Genomic DNA, 24,474 nt, shown 5'->3' with positions numbered 1-24,474 from the left:
TCTCTGATGTTGGCAACATCTGTGAACAGAACACAATCGGCATGAAATGTTCCGCCTTATGCGAACGTTATGCAAAGAATACTAGGGAAGAGTCCGTAAAGCTATACCTATACAACGAGTTAACACACAACAGACATCAAACAAAAAAGGAAAAATTGAAGTAAATAATCTTAAGGGTATACGATTGTGTAACATTAATTAACTTCAAAGAAATATCGTTGTATCCGAATTGATCATCAGAATAATTACGATTAATCGATTAACAGCAATTAATCGCCCAACCATAGTTGGCAAGTTAACGTCACAGGAAGTGAACACTAAGGCAGTGTGTGCGGGAAATAAGATGAAATGACTGTTGAATACAAACCCTAATGAGCATTAGTCGAAGCAGTACGCGTAGAACAATAGAGTGAAGTTGTTCTTTAGAGCGTCGTAGTCTCAACAATCAGCCACAACGCTGACACAAACCTAACGGTATTAAACAGTGGCAGTTTATCCGTGTGCCACGTGTAGCACATCTGTACGAATGCGTAGTGTCTGTTCTTTCAGACAAGTCCGAAAGAACAGATACAACGCGTTCATACAATTGATTCGACCTTCAGTGCGATTGCGCAATATCGTCATGTTGGACATGGAAGGGGACTGCGTATAGGTGGCTCTAGGCGGGAAGGATGGTCTCCCCGGAAGAGTGTCGAGGCAGTCTGCGCACTTGAGATGAACATCGTGACCGGATGGCGCAGTGGTGAACGCAACTACCTAGTTAGCAGGAGATCCGTGGTACGAATCCCGATTCAGAACGTGGAGCACACATTTTCACTCGTCGCTGCTGATTCTGCATAAATTCCCGATGCAGCTGATTTCATCAATTTCTTCCCTTTCCTTCATTTTTTTCCATCACCTTCAATTTACCATACATAATGTGTACCAACTCACTACTGGTTCGGTGATGTTTCATCATCATGCAGATTTCTACTTCAATAGTTACCCATAATTCTTTTTACATGATTCAGGGAAACTACAGTAAACCAATTAAAGATCCCTGGGTGTGGTGTTTGCACGAAGATTGTTTCGAATGTGAGTCCAGCCTCAGCTGCTGAGACACGTTATTCAGGACAGAGGTTGGAAGGGAAGTAGAGAAGTAGCAGGGAACTGGATGCTTAAAAGGAGTGATCGGGCAGATCATCTGGAAGTGCACTCGTGCACTCGTAGACCGATGACGGAGTTCGAGTACCGGCGTGGCACACACGAGGAATAATCATAAAGTTTATTAGTACTCTACATGTTGACGCTTCATTCGACATGACGACTGACAGCCTTGTATGTATCAGTCTGCGGCTGTTCATGAAGTTTCGCTGTCATTCTGTAAATGCCTACCACGTAACATTTTCGTCGTACGACAAAGAGGAAGAGGCCACTTGGTGTCATGTCAGGACAGTATGTGGGTGTGAGGCAAAATCTGATAGCCCCAAGAAGCAGCATGTTGGACCGTGTCCTGTGCAGGAGCGAGGGCCTTGCCGTGAAGCATATAAACGCTTTCGGATAGCTTCCAGTAAGCCTCCTGTAACTTCGCCAGGAAACTCCACCATTACGTCTCTTTGACGGTTAGCCTCTTACGAGAATAACCTGGTAGCAACACATCACGGCAGCCCTAAGAACGTAGCAGCATCTTGCCCGTTGGTGGCTGCGTCTTCGCCATTTCGGTGCTAACCATTCTAAATATTTTCACAGCTTCCTTTGTTCCTCTGTCTTGGGGTCGAAACGGTGGACACAGCACTCACCCCCAATGATTAGATGACGAAAGAAGTCGTCTGGGTCGGCCTGACAGGTGCAACGTTTTCGCTGCGTCATCAGTTCAGTTGGCCTTTTCAGTGGGCATGAGCTATCGCGGAACCCAGCATCTGGCGATCTCTGTCATGTTCCGAATGACGTGCAAGATGTTGTAAACCTTTCCATGAACATGATTTTCTCTTTATCCACTATAGCTTCGATTGTGATAAGGTAGTCTTCAAACACTAGGGGCTCCTCTTCTCTTGTGATCCCCGTCATTCATGCTTGTTTGACCTCACTGGGACCAGCTGCCGCATCTAACCACTGTGTCATACGATGGCGCGTTGTTTCCGTACATTTTCATCAAGCGTCGATTGTGGCAGCATTGTTTACTTTTCAATTGAGGAAACGGCTACTTCTACGGTACTTCACTTCATCAAAGGGCTGCCCCATTTTGTTTATGCTCATCCAACGGCGCGATAAGATACTGTGGTGCCAAGATGACTACCCAACTTAGTAAGTGCTAGGAAACTGCAATTAGTCAGATTACGAAGAGGAAGGAAATACCGTACAAAGAAATGACTTCGGGGGCAGGCACAGGCGCAGGAACAGCTGAGATTCCATCATCAAGCGAACGTAGGTTGCAGTAACGTGTTGGAGGGAGGAGTTGGGAAGGAACTGGTACGCCGTGCTCGACGCTCCCCTGTAAGAGGCACAGACCAGATTCAGAACGACGTTCCACGCCGAGACGGAAGTTACCTGCCTCCTGCTGCTGGAAACCTACCACGGCTAGCTGCAACTGAGTCGCGAGAAGCACACTCTGTCGAGCACATAACCAAACTGGCGTCCTCAAAAACCGAGGGCCACCCTGGACAACAACAACCGGGCACGCAGACGCAGACGACCCAAACGGACCAGCCGAAGCTCCGCCCAAGGTAGTCGTCACCGGAGCAGTAAAGGCGACACAAGTCAACGCGGAGACCATCCCGCGGGCGATCCCAGAGGTCGCCCCGAGAACAGCGATCAGTATGACGGTAGAGAGCGAAATATGTGGTAACTCCAGCAATTCCAACTAGGGTTTACGGAGGCCTCCCTCGGACAAAAGGTGAATACTGGAGTTGTTCCAAATCCCCCCACCCCCCTTATTCTCAATTGGGAGATTAGTCCACCCATAACCCAATTCGAAACGAAAAGAAAATTCCAAATTAGTACACATGCATGCAACGTAACTTAATAAAGGCAAGACTCTGTACCCAGTACTTCAGAAGACTGGAAAGAACAACGTGCAACTTGCGATCTCTCAAGCGGCTCGATCCACCTCTCCCTGGTGGAGAACGAAAGGTGCGAAGACAAACATACAAGCGGTCATTTCATCAGCGCACCTAATGGTATCAAGGTGGACGCTTGTTGAAATATTATACCTACTGGACACTGACTTCCGGCCGTCCACACGTGAACTATTTCGTCAAACCAATACCGAATGACGTAACTATTTTTTTTTTCGGGCGATAGTTAAAACTTTATGATTTTCAGACTTGATTCTTACAAGCACATTTGCCGACAATGTTACTGCAAAACACGTTGGGCCACGATAGAGTTTCCTAAAATAGTTTCCTGCAAGGAACGAGCGGTAATAGACTCAGATGAAGATACAAAGAGTGACGTATGAGACATGGTTCGTACCTTTTCCAGCGCAGCTTTCGGCGACTTCGAGCGCAGCTGCTTTCTTCTGCTGGTCCTTCATTAGCTCAGGACAGTGATTGATGTGTTCCTTCAGAAAATCCAAGTCGTATTCACCATCAGAGTTGAGCTGAAAACAAACATAACGTAAAGAATTTTACAGTGATAAGTGACAACGCAGCAAGTAGGGAACTCAAAGAGACCTTCGGGGAAAGGAGAAGTACCTATAAGACTATTAAGGTGCTCCAATGTACTGATATGAGCAGTTCTGATGTGCAATGTATGTGCCATAGCAGAACGAAGTCTATGTTTACAACTTGACGTAATAACTGAAATAAATCGTATCTCCGTCATAAGTTGCATTAAGAAGGAGGGAAAGCTGAAAGACGGAAGGACAACGTAAACGGTCTTTACAGGGTGATTCCTTGATGATGTTACAAATTTTCAGGTACGCTGTGGAAGAGTAAATGTATCAATTTGAGGTAATGGACCCTGGCCCGCAAACGACCGGGTCCCAACCGAAAATGTTCTAATATCTCTGATAGGGGAATGAATACATGTACCAGTACTGCTGTTGCCAAGTTTGTAGAGTAGTCAGTCCCGGCGAGCACTGAGATATAGAGGTAGGTATAGTATGTACTGATATGAGCAGTTCTGATGTGCAATGTATGTGCCATAGCAGAACGAAGTCTATGTTTACAACTTGACGTAATAACTGAAATAAATCGTATCTCCGTCATAAGTTGCATTAAGAAGTGCTTTCTTCTATTTCATGATGGTGATTAGTTTCGAACACCTATGCCCAGGTTCAAATCATCCGTATAGTAAGTGTGACAATACAAGCGAAAGCCTATGCACAAAAACTGCCCCTGCACTAGTGGTCAGAGCAGCACTATGTCCGACTCAACCAAAGTAAAAGGATAGACGCAGGTGTCCGACACTAGTCACTATCAACAAATTCAAAAATGGCTCTGAGCACCATGGGACTTAACTTCTATGGTCATCAGTCCCCTAGAACTTAGAACTACTTAAACCTAACTAACCTAAGGACAGCACACAACACCCAGCCATCACGAGGCAGAGAAAATCCCTGACCCCGCCGGGAATCGAACCCGGGAACCCGGGCGTGGGAAGCGAGAACGCAACCGCATGACCACGAGATGCGGGCCATCAAAAAATAGAGAAGAATACTTGTTAATGCAGCTTATGATAAAGCTGCAACCACCTATTTCAATTTTAAAACAAGATGCATGTTGCAAGTTCGTTGACGTACGAATTTCGTTCAACCCGAATGAAATGGAGTTGCAGCCTTTGGCGGAACTTGGAGACATGATTTTCGCATGTGGGCAAACAAATGGAAGCCGCGGAGAATCGAGCGACTTTCCAACGATTAAGTGAATGAGGGCAATTCGTACCACTGTACGACGATCGAGGAATTCGACGAACTACACGGACTCCCAACTTAGATGAGTCAGTGCTCGGTCGAGTGGATGACGTGCTTGCAGTCACCAATCTATCAGCTGCACTACTAACGAATGTTTCGCAGTATTACGTGGCGAGTATTAAGGGTACCATCAACAGAGAGTGCATGCTTTGAATCCTTCGGACTTCGTGTTGTCTTCACGATTCTTTAGGACCCTTGCAGTCGATCATCTATTGCGCATGTACATTTCACGGACGAGGCCTCTTTCATCACAGATGGCATGCTCATGACTTGCAATAATCATGTTTCGACCGATGAGAACATATACGCTACAGTTATCAAGAGCCATCAACACAGATTATCCGTTAACGTGTAGGCATATTCAGTGACAATGTAAATGGGCAGTTTCTTCCTTATCCCCGGTAAAAGGCACTAGTGTATGAAGCATTAATGAGAGACATAACACTCAGGTTCCTGGAAAATATCGGACTTGTTATTCGTGAACGAATACCGTTCTACGTGATCGAGGCACATCTCATTTTGGTCTAACAATTCGTGAACACCCGAATTAGCCATGCCCTGAATAGTGGATAGGCACAGGACGTCACTTTATTTCTCCTTGTGGGGCCATGTGAAAAGTCTTGTGTACGAGACGAATGACGAGAATGAAGAGGAACTCCTGGTAAGAATTCTCGCTGCCTGCAACATTGGGATATTAGGATGGGTATGACAGAACTTTGTACAGCGATGCCATGTCTTCATTGACGGTAGGAGGACTCCATTTTGAACATCTGTTGTAAATTTTACAGTTTGTGAAACAGTTAAATGAAATTCATTATTACTGTACCGTAGACTTAGGATTTTCGGTCTCTCAACTCCAAATTATGTACACCGTTACTAGTCCATCAACAGGGAGAATTCTATACGTCATGATAAGGTGCAGATGTTGGGGCCCTTGATTTGATCCCTGTGCGAGGTTATGGCGGAAGTGGAGTAGATTTTCGCTTACAGCTTTCGGCTCCGACGTTTCCGGACTAGGGTACTTTATCTCAAACTTGACACATTTATCCTTATACATAATCTCTGATCGTTTGTAACATCATCACGGAATCACCCTATATAACGGAAACAAATTTGGGGACATTGTTACAGAAAGAGAAAAGGAAGTATATGAAGTTGAAATGGGAGATATAACACTTTCAGGAGAATTTGAGAGGCCTCTAAAAGACGTAAGTCGAAACAAGCCCTTAGAGACGACGGCATTCTTTCTCAATTACTGAGATCCTTTTATAAGCCAGCCATGACAAAACTATTCAGTCTTTCATGTAAGATTTATGAGACAGGTTTAAAGCACTCCCCACACCTTACCGGTGAACTAGCCAGTTGGTACTGAACCTAGCTTACTCCTCTTCAAATTTCACCGTTCCACAATCACTATGCACTCGATCATATAGCTGACTTATCAAGCCCAAACTCTTTTACCTTAACATCAGGACATTTACTGATCAATATTCTTTAACACAGAATTACGCACCAAATTATACAAACAATACAGCAACTTTGAAAAATATTACTTTCCAATTATCCTTACCGTCTGTACACCACAGCCCCATTCTTTCTCTGTTAGAGCCTCCTGATAACTACTACAACAATGCTTAAGTGCAGAAAGTGCGGGAAATAAAATATCATCTCAAAACTTATCGACTACTCACAGATATTTTCAAAAGATACACTATGGTTATTGTATGCAAAGAGTAATGTGGCGGGGAGGGGGGGGGGGGCAGCTGCTTGCTGTTTCAACAACATGGAAACCTGTAACCTAGAGGGTGAGTCCCTGGGTCGCGGCTAGAGCGAGAAGGGAATGCCTCCCAGATATTACTGATAGAAGGGAAATAAAATGCCTCCCACTGAGCAAAAGGCACACCAGCGTCTGATCCACGGTCGAAGGTTGCTGACAGCGTCTGTCTCCATGTCAGGAGCGGATGACATGTTGGGGGCAAACAATGGAATATCACGTTAGAAACCTCCTAGTGAACCACATGGATACATTCACCGCTAAACGTGCCGTACTTTCAAATCATTCCTCAACAGGCTCTCGAGAAGGGCAGTTTTGAGTGGATCCACGTTAAAGACGAATATAAGGAAGAAAATCAGTGTTAGAACATGAAATATTCGAAGTATACATGAAGTGAGAAAACTAGCAAATGTGATCCACGAAAATAAACGGCTTAGTGCCTCATAGTCACAGAGTGTATTTCCCAGAGTATTAAAGATTTTATCCCATATTCCGATAAAACTGTCTTGATAAAGGTGAGTGCCAGTCCTGTGAACATCAACATCATTCAAGCTTATGCACCAATGCTGATACCCATGAGAAAGAAGTGGATTCATTCTATGACCAAATAAAGAAAGTACTTACACTTAATACGAAATTAATATAATATTAGGAGACCTCATAGCCATACCGGAAAATAATGGGAGACCTCATAGTGAAACTTGAAAAAAGGCAGATGTATACATTTGTTAGAATCTTTTGGTTTAGGAACATGAAACGAGAAAGTTAAACACCCAATACAATTGTGCCAGGAACAAAACATGAAATTCGCTAATAATTTGTTCAAATTACCACGAGGATGATTGTACCATATAGCTACACATGGAAATCTACGGCAGACAGCAAGATAACGATATTCGCAACTAGACAGACTATATTTTAATCGATAAGCGTTTTGGAACCTGAGTCACCAGACCATCCATTTTTTCCAGAGCACATTATCCATCTGGCCATACTCTACACTTAGTTTCTCTAAAAACAAAACTCGTAAAACATAAAAAACAGCTAAACCTAGGACAGTAAGCACTCCATCTTCAGGCCACGAGTGGCCTACCGGGACCATCCGAGCGCCGTCTCATCCTTAGTGGAGGATGCGGATAGGAGAGGCGTGGGGTCAGCACACCGCACCCCCAACTGTTATGATGGTATTCTTGATCGAAGCCGCTACTATTCGGTCGAGTTGCTCCTCAGTTGGCATCAAGAGACTGCGTGCACCCCGAAAAATGGCAACAGTGCATGGCGGCTGGATGGTCACCCATCCGAGTGCCGGCCACGCCCAACAGCGCTTAACTTCGGTGATCTCACGGGAACCGGTGTATCCACTGCGGCAAGGCCGTTGCCCAAACCTAGGACAGTAGCTTATGAAAAACTGAAACAGCCTGAATTGATAAATCAAGTGATCATATATATCAACAGTAAAATAGTGACAACAAAGACCTCCCTGATTGATCAAGAGAACTATATCAAAGTATAGGAAGAGATGAAAACAATATGATAACAGCTGCTAAAGAGACACTTGGTTGTGAAAAAAAGGGTTTTAAAAAGAAATGGATGCCTGATGAAATTCTTTCATTGATGGGTGAACGCCGAAGGCAAACCCAGACAGATCTAATTGATTACAATAATTTTTAGAAACTTACGTGGTCGGCAATCAGAACAACAGAATATAAATGGTGGCATCTCGAATATGAAACTGAAAGCTTGCAAGTTCCACATGATGCTTTTAAATTATATAAAAAGCTACGATATGGAAGAAGAAACGTCTCTTTGGTAGCCAACAAAAATTATAAAATAGTTCCTGATGAGACAGAGAAGAAAGAGATATTGGAAGACAGTATCAGGAACCTCTTTCCAAATGACAAACGAAACGCTGAGATTTCTACGAACGATAAGGTAACAGGACCTTCAGTTATGAAAAAAGCAACCGATAAAGCCACAAGAAACTGTTAAAACAATGAATCCACAGTACCTCATGAAATTCCATTTGCACTCATTGGACTTCTTGGTGAAGAGGTATAGGGGTCCAATACAAACATTTTAGCAAGATTTGCATTGCTCCTAATTTCAATGCCGTATCAACTTTCATTTCCTTGCCAAGAAAGGCGAATGCTCTAATATGTGAATTCACAGCCTAATGTCTTATGAGCTATTTTCTGAAAATATTTCTGCATGTCATTCATCAAAGGTTATTGGAAAGGTGTGTGAAATGTTTAGGCGCAAGAGAAGCATTATTTGCAATACAAGTTCAAGTGAAAAAGTGCTATGTTCAGGATAAAAGTGTGAGCCTTTCTTGAATTGATTACGAACGAGATTTTGATTAAGTACAACATCATAAATATACGAAAATTCTCAAAAGGATGGGTATAGACGAGAAAGACATTCGCTGTATAAAGAAAGGTCATCAACTTAGTTAATTCTGTAGAGGGTACGGCAAGCGTGCGTTATGTCACGTTTGTTATTCAGTTTTTTACTCAGAGAGTATATTTCATGAAGCACATTGTGATTTAGAAAATGGCGCAAAGGTTAATGGAGTCTCCATCAAATCATTCACTATGCTGATGATACTGTGCTGATTGCTAATAAGTCAAATGATCTTCAGTGACTCGTCAACGTACTAGGAGATAACGACACAAACCTACATCTGAATATTAACACTAAAAACACGCGTTTATAATTGTCCCAATTCAGCACAACGCCTTCACAAATGCAGATCTACGATTCAACGGCTCCGTAATAAGAAGAGTGGACAAGTTTAAGTACCTTGGAATGTGGTTCTGTGAAGAGCAGAGATAAAATACCGCTAAGAAAACGTCAGTAATGTTATCATAAAATTCCAGAAAATTAGATCGATACTTGCACACATTTCTGTAGGATGCACACTAACATACGCCAAAAGTAAAGATGATCGAGGTATTTGAAATCTGCTTTCAGCGCAGAATGCTTAAAATACCTTCTACATCTAAGTGTTACTACGATTAAGCAAACAGCGAGAAACGTGAGCAGCATTAAAAAGAATAAATACTGTATACTTAGGACACATCGTGTGGAAGAGCAAATATACGCCTCTCCAGATTAAAAAGGCAAGATTGGGGTTGAAAGAAGAAAAGGACGAAGAGGAATATTTTGGTTATGTAACATAGTAGTAGACAAGATTACCAAGTGCAGACCAACTACTACAAACTTCGGATCACAGAATAAAGATAAATCGCGTGGTCACCAACTTCCATTAATGGATAGGCAGAAGAAGGAGAAGAAACATCCTCAGAGTTCAAGAAGAATGTAATAATACCAATTCCGAAGAAGGCAGGTGCTGTCAGGTATGAATATTGCCGAACCCTAAGCTTAATAAATCATACTTGTAAAACCCTCCCCCCCATGAACCATGGACCTTGCCGTTGGTGGGGAGGCTTGCGTGCCTCAGCGATACAGATGGCCGTACCGTAGGTGCATCCACAACGGAGGGGTATCTGTTGAGAGGCCAGACAAACATGTGGTTCCTGAAGAGGGGCAGCAGCCTTTTCAGTAGTTGCAGAGGCAACAGTCTGGATGATTGACTGATCTGGCCTTGTAACATTAACCAAAACGGCCTTGCTGTGCTGGTACTGCGAACGGCTGAAAGCAAGGGGAAACTACGGCCGTAATTTTTTCCCGAGGACATGCAGCTCTACTGTATGATTAAATGATGATGGCGTCCTCTTGGGTAAAATATTCCGGAGGTAAAATAGTCCCCCATTCGGATCTCCGGGCGGGGACTACTCAGGAGGACGTCGTTATCAGGAGAAAGAAAACTGGCGTTCTACGGATCGGAGCGTGGAATGTCAGATCCCTTAATCGGGCAGGTAGGTTAGAAAATTTAAAAAGGGAAATGGATAGGTTAAAGTTAGATATAGTGGGAATTAGTGAAGTTCGGTGGCAGGGGGAACAAGACTTTTGGTCAGGTGATTACAGGGTTATAAATACAAAATCAAATAGGGGTAATGCAGGAGTAGGTTTAATAATGAATAAAAAAATAGGAGTGCGGGTTAGCTACTACAAACAGCATAGTGAACGCATTATTGTGACCAAGATAGACACAAAGCCCATGCCTACTACAGTAGTACAAGTTTATATGCCAACTACCTCTGCAGATGATGAAGAAATAGATGAAATGTATGACGAAATAAAAGATTTTATTCAGTTAGTGAAGGGAGACGAAAATTTAATAGTCATGGGTGACTGGAATTCGTCAGTAGGAAAAGGGAAAGAAGGAAACGTAGTAGGTGAATATGGATTGGGGGGAAGGAATGAAAGAGGAAGCCGCCTTGTAGAATTTTGCACAGAGCATAACTTAATCATAGCCAACACTTGGTTCAAAAATCATAAAAGAAGGTTGTATACCTGGAAGAATCCTGGAGATACTAAAAGGTATCAGATAGATTATATAATGGTAAGACAGAGATTTAGGAACCAGGTTTTAAATTGTAAGACATTTCCTGGGGCAGATGTGGATTCTGACCACAATCTATTGGTTATGAACTGCAGATTGAAACTGAAGAACCTGCAAAAAGGTGAGAATTTAAGGAGATGGGACCTGGATAAACTGGAAGAACCAGAGGTTGTAGAGAGTTTCAGAGAGAGCATAAGGGAACAATTGACAGGAATGGGGGAAAGAAATACAGTAGAAGAAGAATGGGTAGCTCTGAGGGATGAAGTAGTGAAGGCAGCAGAGGGTCAAGTAGGTAAAAAGACGAGGGCTAATAGAAATCCTTGGGTAACAGAAGAAATATTGAATTTAATTGATGAAAGGAGGAAATATAAAAATGCAGTAAATGAAGCAGGCAAAAAGGAATACAAACGTCTCAAAAATGAGATCGACAGGAAGTGCAAAATGGCTAAGCAGGGATGGCTAGAGGACAAATGTAAGGATGTAGAGGCTTGTCTCACTAGGGGTAAGATAGATACTGCCTACAGGAAAATTAAAGAGACCTTTGGAGAGAAGAGAACCACTTGTATGAATATCAAGAGCTCAGATGGCAACCCAGTTCTAAGCAAAGAAGGGAAGGCAGAAAGGTGGAAGGAGTATATAGAGGGTTTATACAAGGGCGATGTACTTGAGGACAATATTATGGAAATGGAAGAGGATGTAGATGAAGACGAAATGGGAGATAAGATACTGCGTGAAGAGTTTGATAGAGCACTGAAAGACCTGAGTCGAAACAAGGCCCCGGGAGTAGACAACATTCCATTTGAACTACTGATGGCCTCGGGAGAGCCAGTCATGAAAAAACTCTACCATCTGGTGAGCACGATGTATGAGACAGGCGAAATACCCTCAGACTTCAAGAAGAATATAATAATTCCAATCCCAAAGAAAGCAGGTGTTGACAGATGTGAAAATTACCGAACTATCAGTTTAATAAGTCACAGCTGCAAAATACTAACGCGAATTCTTTACAGACGAATGGAAAAACTGGTAGAAGCCGACCTCGGGGAAGATCAGTTTGGATTCCGTAGAAATGTTGGAACACGTGAGGCAATACTGACCGTACGACTTATCTTAGAAGAAAGATTAAGAAAAGGCAAACCTACGTTTCTAGCATTTGTAGACTTAGAGAAAGCTTTTGACAATGTTAACTGGAATACTCTCTTTCAAATTCTGAAGGTGGCAGGGGTAAAATACAGGGAGCGAAAGGCTATTTACAGTTTGTACAGAAACCAGATGGCAGTTATAAGAGTCAAGGGGCATGGAAGGGAAGCAGTGGTTGGGAAAGGAGTGAGACAGGGTTGTAGCCTCTCCCCGATGTTATTCAATCTGTATATTGAGCAAGCAGTAAAGGAAACAAAAGAAAAATTCGGAGTAGGTATTAAAATTCATGGAGAAGAAGTAAAAACTTTGAGGTTCGCCGATGACATTGTAATTCTGTCAGAGACGGCAAAGGACTTGGAAGAGCAGTTGAACGGAATGGACAGTGTCTTGAAAGGAGGATATACGATGAACATCAACAAAAGCAAAACGAGGATAATGGAATGTAGTCAAATTAAGTCGGGTGATGCTGAGGGAATTAGATTAGGAAATGAGACACTTAAAGTAGTAAAGGAGTTTTGCTATTCAGGGAGTAAAATAACCGATGATGGTCGAAGTAGAGAGGATATAAAATGTAGACTGGCAGTGGCAAGGAAAGCGTTTCTCAAGAAGAGGAATTTGTTAACATCGAGTATAGATTTAAGTGTCAGAAAGTCATTTCTGAAAGTATTTGTATGGAGTGTAGCCATGTATGGAAGTGAAACATGGACGATAACTAGTTTGGACAAGAAGAGAATCGAAGCTTTCGAAATGTGGTGCTACAGAAGAATGCTGAAGATAAGGTGGGTAGATCACGTAACTAATGAGGAGGTATTGAATAGGATTGGGGAGAGGAGAAGTTTGTGGCACAACTTGACTAGAAGAAGGGATCGGTTGGTAGGACATGTTTTGAGGCATCAAGGGATCACAAATTTAGCATTGGAGGGCAGTGTGGAGGGTAAAAATCGTAGAGGGAGACCAAGAGATGAATACACTAAGCAGATTCAGAAGGATGTAGGTTGCAGTAAGTACTGGGAGATGAAGAAGCTTGCACAGGATAGAGTAGCATGGAGAGCTGCATCAAACCAGTCTCAGGACTGAAGACCACAACAACAACAACTTGTAAAACACTGACGCAAATTTTGATCAGAAAAATGGGAAACTAGCTGAAGTCGACGTTCGAGATGATCATTTTGGGTTCCGGGGAATTTTAGGAATACGCAACAGATGCTGACTCTAAGACTTATCTGAGGAGAAAGCCTGAAAGAAGGCAAACCTAATTATAACATTGTAGATTTAGAGAAAGCTTTTGAAAATTGGACACAGTCTTGGAAATTCTGGAGGTAGTAGGGATAAAATACATGGAGCCAAAAGTTATATATGGCTCGTGCAGAAATAAACTAGAAGAATCGAAAGACGTGAAAGGGAAGCATTAGCCGCGAAGGCAGTGAGACAGCGTGGTAGCCTTTCCCAGATGTTATTCAGTCTGAAGAATGAGCAAGCAGTAAAGGAAACCAACGAGAAATTTGGATAGTTCAAGGAGACGAAATAAACAGTTTAAGGTTTACAAACGGTGTTTAATTCTATCAGAGACGGCAAAGGACTTGGCAAAGCAGTTGAAAGGAATGGATAGTCTCTTGAAAAAGAGTTTGTGATATGAACATCTAAAGAGGTAAAATAAGGTTAATTCATTTGATAAATGACATTATTTGTATGCATAGACAAGGACGAGGCTGCTTGCTTTTTACATTATTGTTGTTTCGGTCCGGTATTGAGCCCCGCGCTCATCGTCAGCGTACATTATATTACGTGCTACAATAACTTGTGCTGTTTTGCTTTACTGTCTAGTATTTACATGTATGACGGCTACAAGACACCTCGAACACAGGACTGAAATTCAGTTCAGTTTAAATAAATCAGATGGCTCTGACGGAATTGGAATTTAAGTGAAGACAATACCGGCCGTGAAAGCTTACATTGTATGATCATTGGAACAGATAGTTAGACGTCAAATAGTAGTAGATGATTTCGGCTATTTTGGCATCAAAATAACTGGTGGTGCCAAAAGTAGAGTCCACCAGCAACAAAAATCAAGAGCAGTGAAATATTTATTTCATGAATTATAATAAAGTGAAACTTCCTGGCAGATTAAAACTGTGTGCCGGACCGAGACTCCAACTCGGGACCTTCGCCTTTCCCCGAGTTCGAGTCTCATATCAGCGCACTCTCCGCTGCAGAGTGGAAATCTCCTTCTATAATAAAGTACCTGAAAACATTTCTGGTATCATTGAAACAGGAAAATTTGTTTTTTTTTCCCTCGACAATAAAGCGAAAGTAATAGAAGAAGTTGTTGACCCTTCTCTAATTTCCGTTTCAAAAAAAAAAAAAAAAAAAAAAAAGCTACGTGGTATCTGATTTTCGTTTTCTTTGTAAAGCCCTTCTGTTTCTTCTATCATTGAGCCCACTCTACGTTGATGCTGGTAAAGTCGCAGTCTACATCTGACCTGCTGCAGGACACCAGTTACCTCTAACTGCAAATGGGGCTCCGGGGGCGTCTCTGTGACATAAGTTTGTAAACGTCACCAAGAATGTATACTCTGCTCTGAGGGGAATGCAGACACGATCAAGACTTATGAATTGTGGATTATCTTAGAGTCAAGGGTCTATTCGAGGTGGGTAGATTCCTTTAATACAAAGAGAGGCACCTTTCTTGAGAAAACCTTGGCAGTTACTTACAGTGATTGATCGTTTCTTTCCATCCTACTGATTGTGCTTAAAATTTTTACAATGAAATGGTTAATCACTGACGATAGGACATAAATACATAGCAGACAATACAAACGAAACATTGAGTACTATCAGTGAATAGAGAATTAAATCAGGACTGCATAAAATTTCGGATGTTGTTCAGGAATATATTCTGAGTATTTTGCTATAAGAATCCTGTGGTTTCCGGTAGCTCGTTAAGGAGTAATTACATTTCTCTTGATTTGTATTGCCTCAAAATATCTGAACAGCGGTCCAAATGATGATGATGTGAGCTGTGTGTCTTGTTTGGAAACAATCTAGCTCCAGTCATATGTTCAGGTTGCGTCAAGAGCTCGTGCAACAGATTGACAACTGGTGGCACGATTGTCACAAATGGTGTGTAATACATTCTGTTCCAGATAACGTGTTCTCGTATATCTCGTACAGTTCTGCCACAGGATGATCCAAGTTCTAGTAGAACCCACGCAGAGATGCAAAACAAATGTGACGCTTTTGCCGCCGCTGAGTATTAGGTCGATGTGCTGTTCTTCCGTTTCATCCAGTTGACCCATAGACAGTGTGACATCGGCCAACTCTTAATCAGTAAACCTACCCTTCTATGTATGTATTAAATCGGGGACCTAGAAACGACTGAGAGGCTTCGTCCCACCATAGCCCTCAGTGGTTCGCAACCCCACACCCAACCACCGCCCCACATCGAACCCAGGGTTATTGCGCGGTTGGGTGTTTGCGTTGTAGAATAATTATGGCCTACGCATACGTGGAAACGGTGTTTGCGCAACGATCGCCGACACAGTGTAAGTGAGGCAAAATAAGAAGAACCAGCGTGCATTCGCCGAGGTAGGTTGCCTTAAAAACCATCCACAGACTGGCCAGCATAGCGGACCTCGACGTTAATCCACCTGGCAGATTCGTGTCGGGGACCAGCACTCCTTCCCGCTTGGGAAGCAGCGTGCTATACCGCTCGGCTAGCCGGGCGGGCAAACCTAACCATACTGCCCTGCATCATTGCGTACGTCCAATCACCACAGGGAATCTCTGAGTAGTGAGCGTGGAGAACATGGACAGGGACTGTGGCTAGATAGCGTTGGGTCGGCCGAAAAGCGTGCCGACATAGTGTGCACAGCCATGGTGAGAACCTTGTCTGGGTGGCGCTGTGATTAACGGCCGACACGGTAGCTCAGCATATTCGGTCAGAGGGTGCTCGCCCTCTGTAATAAAAAAAAACTGAGTAAAGGAATCAACGATCAACTTGAACGGATGTCTTGTGACGTCCACCCAGACCATACGCAACGAACAATACCGAACAAAATGGAAAAAAGTTCGAAGCCCACTGATGACGATTTAAAAAAAAAGAAACGCAACTGCCTAATAAGCGGGAGATCCCGAGTTCGAATGCACGTCCGGCGCACATTTTCACTGGTCGCTGCTGATTCCACTTAATGCGTCCATGCGGCTGACATCAAAAATCTGTTCTGTTTGCCTTCTTTTCTCCCCCCTAACCTTTACTTCAGATATAATGTAAAGTGGGCATTACTGTTCTCAGCAGTAAGTAGTGTGATTGAATGGAAACAAATTTGTTTCAATTCGCGACACACAGCGCATACCATCGACATTTACACTGTTGTGCATATGCTTGGTCTAGCTAAATTCCCTTCACAGACTTTAAGGATAGGTTACTTATAACAAAACGAGAATTAGAATTCTGATACATGTGGACACTAAAATGTATACGTGTAGAGATGTGAGCACTTGTTCATCTTGGCTACTGTGAAAGACATCTCTCCCAGTGAAATTTTTCTCGTTTTGTTTCATACCTCTTCCTCCCAAAATGCGGAAAGTAAAGAGCTTGCAGTAGAAGAAATGTGTTTCACACCTATCGAAGATTAACAATTGCTCATACCTCTTAAGGTATGGTTTATAGAGCATATGTTTACTAAACATTTCTTTCTTGTATGGTAGAAGGAACCTGTCCTCAAAGTCTGTCCTCTAAATGTGCCAGAAAATTAAGTGTGATTCACTGAGTATGCATGTAGATTGTATATGGAAGGTAATAAAATCACACCCTCTACTCTCAATGTATTACAGATTCGAACATAAATGGGGATTAGTGACGCACTCCAGTCAAGGGTCCCTTGTACCAAAATACACAGAAAACATCCCTGAACCTGAAATTTTTTCGGTGGAGTTCGGGTTCAACCTAGGTAACAAAATGTTATGTTAAAGCGGTGACTTTTATTGAAAGAGTGTCAAATTGCCAGCTAGCTAAACTAGTCAGTCAACTGATTTTAACTCAACATGAGCGGCCTAAGCGCAAATTCCCCTGGCGCGAGCGCAGCAACAGGACTTACCACATGAAAGGACTTCATCATGCAGCCGATAAAACACTGAAATCAGAAAGAACAACGACATTTACCATTGACTCCTTAATCCAGTTGATACCTTACGAACTACTGAAGCACAATAATATTGCTACAAAAATTGTATGTATACGATAGTATTAACACTTAGGAAAAAATATAAATCTTAAATATTAAGCAAAATATTCAGTGTAGTAGACTTACTAACGCCCAGCAAAAACTTTTAAACGATGGATTCTTCGGGTTCACAGGGAAAAAATACTATTCCTCCATATATATTCAGGTATCCTTGTGTTTCGAGTTACAAAGATCTCCTGATGGCATTCTAATTGTGGCAAAGAACACAAAGGAATGGGAGGGCCAATTGAACGAAATGGATAGTGTCTTAGAGAACAATTGTAAGACACCCATCAAGAAAACTAGAATAAAGGTAATGGAATGTAGTGGAATCATAATTAACAGCGGAAACTGTTGTGGGTGAAAGTATAGGATAATAGACCAAAAATGTGCCAGTAAACATACCTAAGTCTGCTTCAGTGTGACGTTTTATCCTAGTTGGTACAAATATGTTTGATTCACTGAAGATATGATCTCTTTTCACTTAGCACTCTGGTTCTCAGTCTGGTGGGAACCAAAAAAACATTTTTGAACGGTTATAAAGATGGGCACAATTGTGTTTAGGTCAAGAAATAAAATATTTAAAAGTTGTTTTTATTTTTATTTTTATTTGTTAAATACGTAAACTGATAAAAGTCATTTGTCCACACAGTATGAAACCATTAAGGCATCGAAACGGTAGATGACAGAGATTGTCGTTGAGGCTCAACATAAACAAATGTGTCGTGTTTAATTACGTAGAAAGCCCCAGTATTTTCCGATTGCACGATGCAGACCAGTCATTGAAGCAGTGATATCCGTTAAATGTCTGGATGTATATCTACGAAGCAATTTATGGAGGAACGAACACATAAAACTATTCGCAGGTAAGGCAATGCCACACTGAGATTAAATGGAAGAATCCTCAGGAAGTGTGTTTCACTCACAATTGAGTTGACTTCGCTTGCCCAATGTTTGAATATTGCTGGTCAGTACTGGATTAGTACTGTATACGACTGACAGAGCAAATACAGCAGATCTAAAGAAGACCAGTGCTTTCCGATACAGGTTCAATAAGTAGGCACGAAATCGTCCGAGAAACGCTTAGCCAACTGCTGTGACAGAAGCTACAAAAATGCTGTGCATCGTGGTGTGGCTTATTGTTATTCTGAGGGCGTGTATTTGTAAAAGAATGAACCAAAACATTACATCCTCCTTCCTACAAATCGTGAAAAGACCACGAAAGTAAAAGTAGAGATATTCGAGCTCATACAGATGCTTACCAACAATAGTTCTTTAACGAACCATTCGTAACTGGAACAGGAAACGAGAGCGAGGGAGGAGCAGTAGTACACAAGGCAGCCTCCGCCACGCACCATAAGAACGCTTGGGGACTGTAGATCGAGATATAAAGATTGAAATAGATCCGAGGAGTAGGTAAAATTCCATTACCGTAGTAGTCGTTGCCGATGTTTATAAAAGCTCTCGACACTAAGTTACATCTGTATTATGAGATACACTTTGAAAAATCCCCTTAGAAAAATTTATAAATGACAGTGCTGGAAAACCTTTACGTTATTTGATTTTCAAACAGCTGAGCAAAACTGAACGTACTCAGACATTTCTCTCTTTACATATTCTGATCGTCACTAAACTGACACACAATATTTTTAGCTCAACGCAATCTGACTTCCAAAAATCACTACAAAAGAATGGCCCTGACTAATAATAACATATATCTTACATGAATCACTTACCGCACAAAATCTTGGTTACTCGAACTACTGCAATACAGCGAGCGCCAATACTGCCAGCCAAATAAAAGATTCTAACTATGAAGGCCCTAACTACTGATAGGCATAGTTAGCAAATGAAAGATTTTGATGGAGAACAAACAATGTATTTACCTTAATAGTCTTCAAAAGTCATTATATATGTAAGTTCATGACATCCAGTCTTACCAATTTCCTTTCTCTGACGGACACACGTCCTGATCATCCGCTTTCAAAACTCTGCCGTCTCTCTAACCACATCCACCACTGCTGGCGGCTCACCTCCAACTGCGCAACGCTACGCGCTGTTCACATCCAACTGTCCTACACTACAATAGCAAATATTCCAACAATGAAAACCAGCCACAGGCTGCACACAGCACAGTCAGTGATTTTCATACAGAGCGCTTCGTGGCGTTACCCACATAAGTACCTAAACAGCCTACTTACAATCTCGTGGCATACCTGTATAAGTTAATTATAGGAGGTGAACAAAAATACGTAAACACCACCAATACAACAAGTTAAGATGCTTAATTCGGCGAAGAAAAACCGTTTGCATTCTATATAGCTTCTAGTCATCTCAGAGTGGATAAATACAGTCGTGCATAGTTTTAAAGGGAGTCTCATACCATTCTTACAGCATAATAGTGGCAAGTTCAGACGACGATGATGCGGGTGAATAGCGATCACGCTTCTCTCCAAAGTAGACCACAAAGGTTCTATGACAATGCAATCTGGTGATTGTGATGTCCAGAGGAGATGCTACAGTTCATCCTTGTGGTCACAAAAGCAGTCTTGCTTGATGCAAGCTGTGTGAACAGGGGCCCCGTTGCCTTGGAACACAGCGTCATCATTGGCATACAGACATTGCACCACAGGATGGACTTGACAAGCCAAAATGATCACGTAATCTTTGTAAGTAAAGCGACCTTGCAGAGTACCCATTGGCCTCATAAGATATCGCGATATGGCTGCCCAAACCATCACCTAATGCCATCCGTGTTTCGCACTTGGGGCATAAACTTGGCCAAAAGTTGGAAACAGTGTGAAGCAAGACTCCTCCGGTTAAACGACATTCTTCCACTGCCCCATAGACCAGGTACTGTGGCTTTGGCACAATGTTTTACTCTTAGGGACATTTGCATAATTCCAGTTCGCTCTACAAATACTTGCTTCTGGAGCTCTCTTCGTGACGTTTTGGTGAGACAGCGTTCGCGACATTCAGTTCTGCAGTGACTTTTGGAGCTGTTATCTTCTTATTAATCGTAACAATCCTCTTCAATGACTGTCCGAAAGATCACTCACCACACACTTTCATCCGCCTTGTGACTCGACAGATAATATTTTTCCGCTTTCTTTGTATGCGTTGTAGACTTTCGATACGGTGCCCCTTGAAACACCAAACACTTTGCCAGTCTTGGTTACGGAAGAACCCACCATACGATCATCAACAATTTGCCCTCGTTCGAATTCACTTAGCTCCGATATAATGCAAACTACACATGACGCGGTTTTCGATGCATTTTCATATTTATGTTCAATCCTGTATATTATTCAGCATGTGTTGTAAATAATGAAATCATTTGTTTCAAACTATTGTCAAGTATGTTTTACATATTGCAATAACTGATCGTCATCACATCCTTTATTTAAAAAAAAAGGAACGAATTGAAAACAAAAGGGGAAACTAATGTGTCACACAATACATTTCTTTTACAGTGTCTAATAAATACGTACTGTTTAATCAATATATTCCAGAAATTGTAGAAATGCTATTAATGATGTTTCACAATAAACATTATTATTCAGTACTCAGGTAGCAGTCTACTGTTTCAAACAGTGTACTTAGTTTCAGTAAAAACACTCTATTTAAGAAATGCAGTCATATTTCGGTACCTACAAAGTATGTATTACCTAAAATTTCTACAGAGATGAAAGGTATGTTTATTAAGTTTGACGTAAATCAGTTAAAAGCTCTTTTTCCACATATTTCAAAGCAAAATTTTTATTTTACAAAAAATGTTTTGTTAAGTTATTGACGATAAAAACTTTCGTAATCTAGTATATTCACTTGTAAAATTGAGTAAGGTTTGAATAACCTGTACTATATTCGTGTAACCTATTTCTCAGGTTTTTGCCAAAATTACTAGACAAATTATAAAATTACTGACATTAACAAGTTTCTGTCTAGACAAAATTCTTGCGGGAAATGCGAGATTGTAAGTGTGGGCGTTGTGCTCAAATTCTGCGAGCCTATGTTAAGTTTTTGCCTTATAAAGTTAGTGTCAGTCAGTTTGCGATTAACTTACGACTTGCAAGATACTGCACCACTCCTCTCAAGACTTTTGTCATTTCCCTCACTTGTCGGTAGAAATTTCGTCGTGAATATCTGTGGTAATTTTAGCAACTGACGAAAAAGGCCAACAGACCTGATCATAGACAACGAGTAGGGAGGAAGAGAGAAATATAATTAAAACTTATTTTGTATGTAATCACTCCAATCGTAATTAAGTAGTGTAAAAGTGGTGATTACTTATACCTAAATGACACTTAACTTTGCTTAATATTAAACTTCGTTCCATACTTCTTGGGATGGAATGCTACATAAAGCAGACAAAGATACATTCTTCTAGGACGACGGATCAGTTTGCCTATAGTGTGTGGCTCCTCTGACTAACTTACCTTCTCCTCTGTTGTTGTGGCCTCCTCGTTGGTTTTGAGGCCATCCAGACTATCTGCAGACAAGGAAAAGCAGCAGTCAGAGACATTGCACATCAAATATCGATCACTTCACAGCGCGGAACACTGTTCAAGACGCAAAAAATAATTAACGGCACAAAGGCAGTTGCACATTTTTCTAAATGAATCTGTAGAATTCTTTTCTCTCTCTCTCTCTCTCTCTCTCTCTCTCTCTCTCTCTCTCACACACACACACACACACACACACACGCGCGCGCGCGCACTCTGATGAGCCAAAACACTCTGACTACCTGCTTAATAATATGTTGGTCTACTTTGGAAAACGATATAGCAGTGTTTAGTTTTCTTGAGGTATGTGGCACACAGGGCGTCGACTTTCCAAAAATTTTGTGTGTGCATACCAATCGCGGAATGTAACGTATGTTTTCTTGATACTCTCGATATTTTTAAAACTATTACTTTCCATTTGCAATCTTTTATGAACACTGCCGGTGTCACAAAGATCTGTACTGTGGTAAAGTAAATATACCGGTACTACACTGAAGCACCAGAGAAACTGATACAGGCATGCGTATTCAAATACAGAGACATCGAAACAGGAAGAATACGGCTCTGCGGTCATAAAAGCCTATATATAAGCCAGAAAGTGTCTGGCACAGTTGTTAGATCAATTACAGCTGCTATAATGCCAGATTATCAAGATTTAAGTGAGTCTGAACGCGGCGTCATAGTCGGCGCACGAGCGATGGGACACGTCATCTCCGAGGTAGCGATGAAGTGGGGATTTTCCCGTACGACCATTTCACGAGTGTACCGTGAAGATCTGGAATCCGGTAAAACATCATATCTCCGATATCGCTGCTGCCGGAAGTATATCCGGCAAGAACGGGACCACTAAAGACCGAGGAGAATCGTTTAACGAGAAGGAAGTGCAACCCTTCCGCAAATTCCTGCACATTTCAATGCTGGACCATCCTTAAGTTTTAGCGTGCGAACCATTCATCGAAACATCATCGATATGATCTTTCGAAGCCGAAGGCCGTCTCGTGCACGATACAAAACTTTGCGCCTCGCCTGGGCCCGTCAACACCGACGTTGGACTGCTGATGACTGGAAACATGTTGCCTGGTCGGACGAGTCTCGTTTCAATTTCTATCGGGTGGGGGGGGGGGGGGACGTTTACGGGTATGGAGATAACGTCATGAATCCATGGACTGCATTTCAGCAGAGGCTGTTCAAGGTGGTGGAGGGCATGTGCAGTTGGAGTGATATAGGCCCCCTGATACGACTCTGAGAGGTGACACGTACGGAAGTATCCTGTCTGAACACATGCAACCATTCGTGCCCGTTGTGCATTCCGACGGACTTGGGCAATTCCAGCAGGACAATGCGACATCCCACACGTCCAGAATTGCTACAGAGTGGCTCCAGGACCACTCTTCTGAGTTTAAATACTTCCGCTTGCCAGCAAACTCCCTTACACGATATTAGGCCAGTATACCAGGTTCTTTGGCTCTTCAGTGTATAAGCATACGTTGAGACTGCCCTAGCTCCCTCGGTAACACAGCTGACTTAAAGGCAACGGAATTGAAATCAAACTCAGGTTCAAATGTACTTGGACGAATCGACAGACCCAGAGGCGTAACGTAAGCGATACGGGCCCGCCTGTTTCCCTAATACAAAATATATAACCTATAATTAGCTAACATAACTATCATTACGAGAGATAGAAATAGGAATTTAATGGAGTTTGTTATAAAATCCCATGTAATACAAGCAAAGAGATGTGAATAGAAGCAATTCTCAGTACAGTATTTCAGCGTTCCATATACCTCCAGTAATCGCGCAATGTTTGGAAATTGCGAAAATTTTTGCCCGGCGAAGAGCTTTTGTTCCGTGCAACCCGTCAGGTGACATCTACTTTGCACTAGCTATTAATGCAGTAATACCCTTTGAATCTACAATATAAGCTCCAGCGTCCATCAAAACCATTGTTTCAACAAACTAAACGATTACAATTCAGATTAGGTGAAAACAATTTCAATGAAATCTTAAACCGCATCGCTGGTATGTTTAAAAAAATAATAACTATTGAGGCAGTCTGTAACAGTCTGCCGCCCAGAGTGGCTGAGCGGTTCTAGGCGCTGCAGTCTGGAACCGCGCGACCACTATGGTCGCAGGTTCGAATCCTGCCTCGGGCATTGATGTGTGTGATGTCCTTAGGTTAGTTAGGTTTAAGTGGTTCTGAGTTCTAGGCGACTGATGACCTCAGAAGTTGAGTCCTATAGTGCTCAGAGCCATTTGAACCATTTTGTAACAGTCGGCTTCCTTGTATCTCGGGTTATTCTTTATTATTGCTCAATTATGACAGGCAGATTTTTAAAACAATTGTTGACGAATGGCGTGGCCGTATTCTAGCGTTTCTTTTGTAAGGAAAAATGAAGCAAGCCGAAAAGATGGGATTCCATTCACGGTGTTACGCGACTGTTTTTTCTGGGGAATTCATTTGACTTGGCAAGGGAAAGGCA

At 42.1% G+C, this 24,474-nt stretch overlaps 1 protein-coding gene across 1 annotated transcript in view; it reads right to left on the bottom strand.

Moving 5' to 3' along the window:
* LOC126187742 (uncharacterized) overlaps nt 1-24,474 on the bottom strand; it is a 50,283-nt gene that overhangs the window by 9,108 nt on the left and 16,701 nt on the right. The window contains exons 3-5 of the mRNA XM_049928991.1: nt 21,929-21,981; nt 17,367-17,402; nt 3,451-3,577 (exon numbers count right to left, since the gene is read on the bottom strand). Coding sequence (XP_049784948.1) covers nt 3,451-3,577; nt 17,367-17,402; nt 21,929-21,981 — 216 coding nt within the window. The remainder of the gene's footprint in view (nt 1-3,450; nt 3,578-17,366; nt 17,403-21,928; nt 21,982-24,474) is intronic.

Source organism: Schistocerca cancellata, chromosome 5, assembly GCF_023864275.1.
Source record: "Schistocerca cancellata isolate TAMUIC-IGC-003103 chromosome 5, iqSchCanc2.1, whole genome shotgun sequence".
Taxonomy (NCBI): Eukaryota; Metazoa; Arthropoda; class Insecta; order Orthoptera; family Acrididae; genus Schistocerca; species Schistocerca cancellata.
This window is presented reverse-complemented; position numbering and strand designations above follow the sequence as displayed.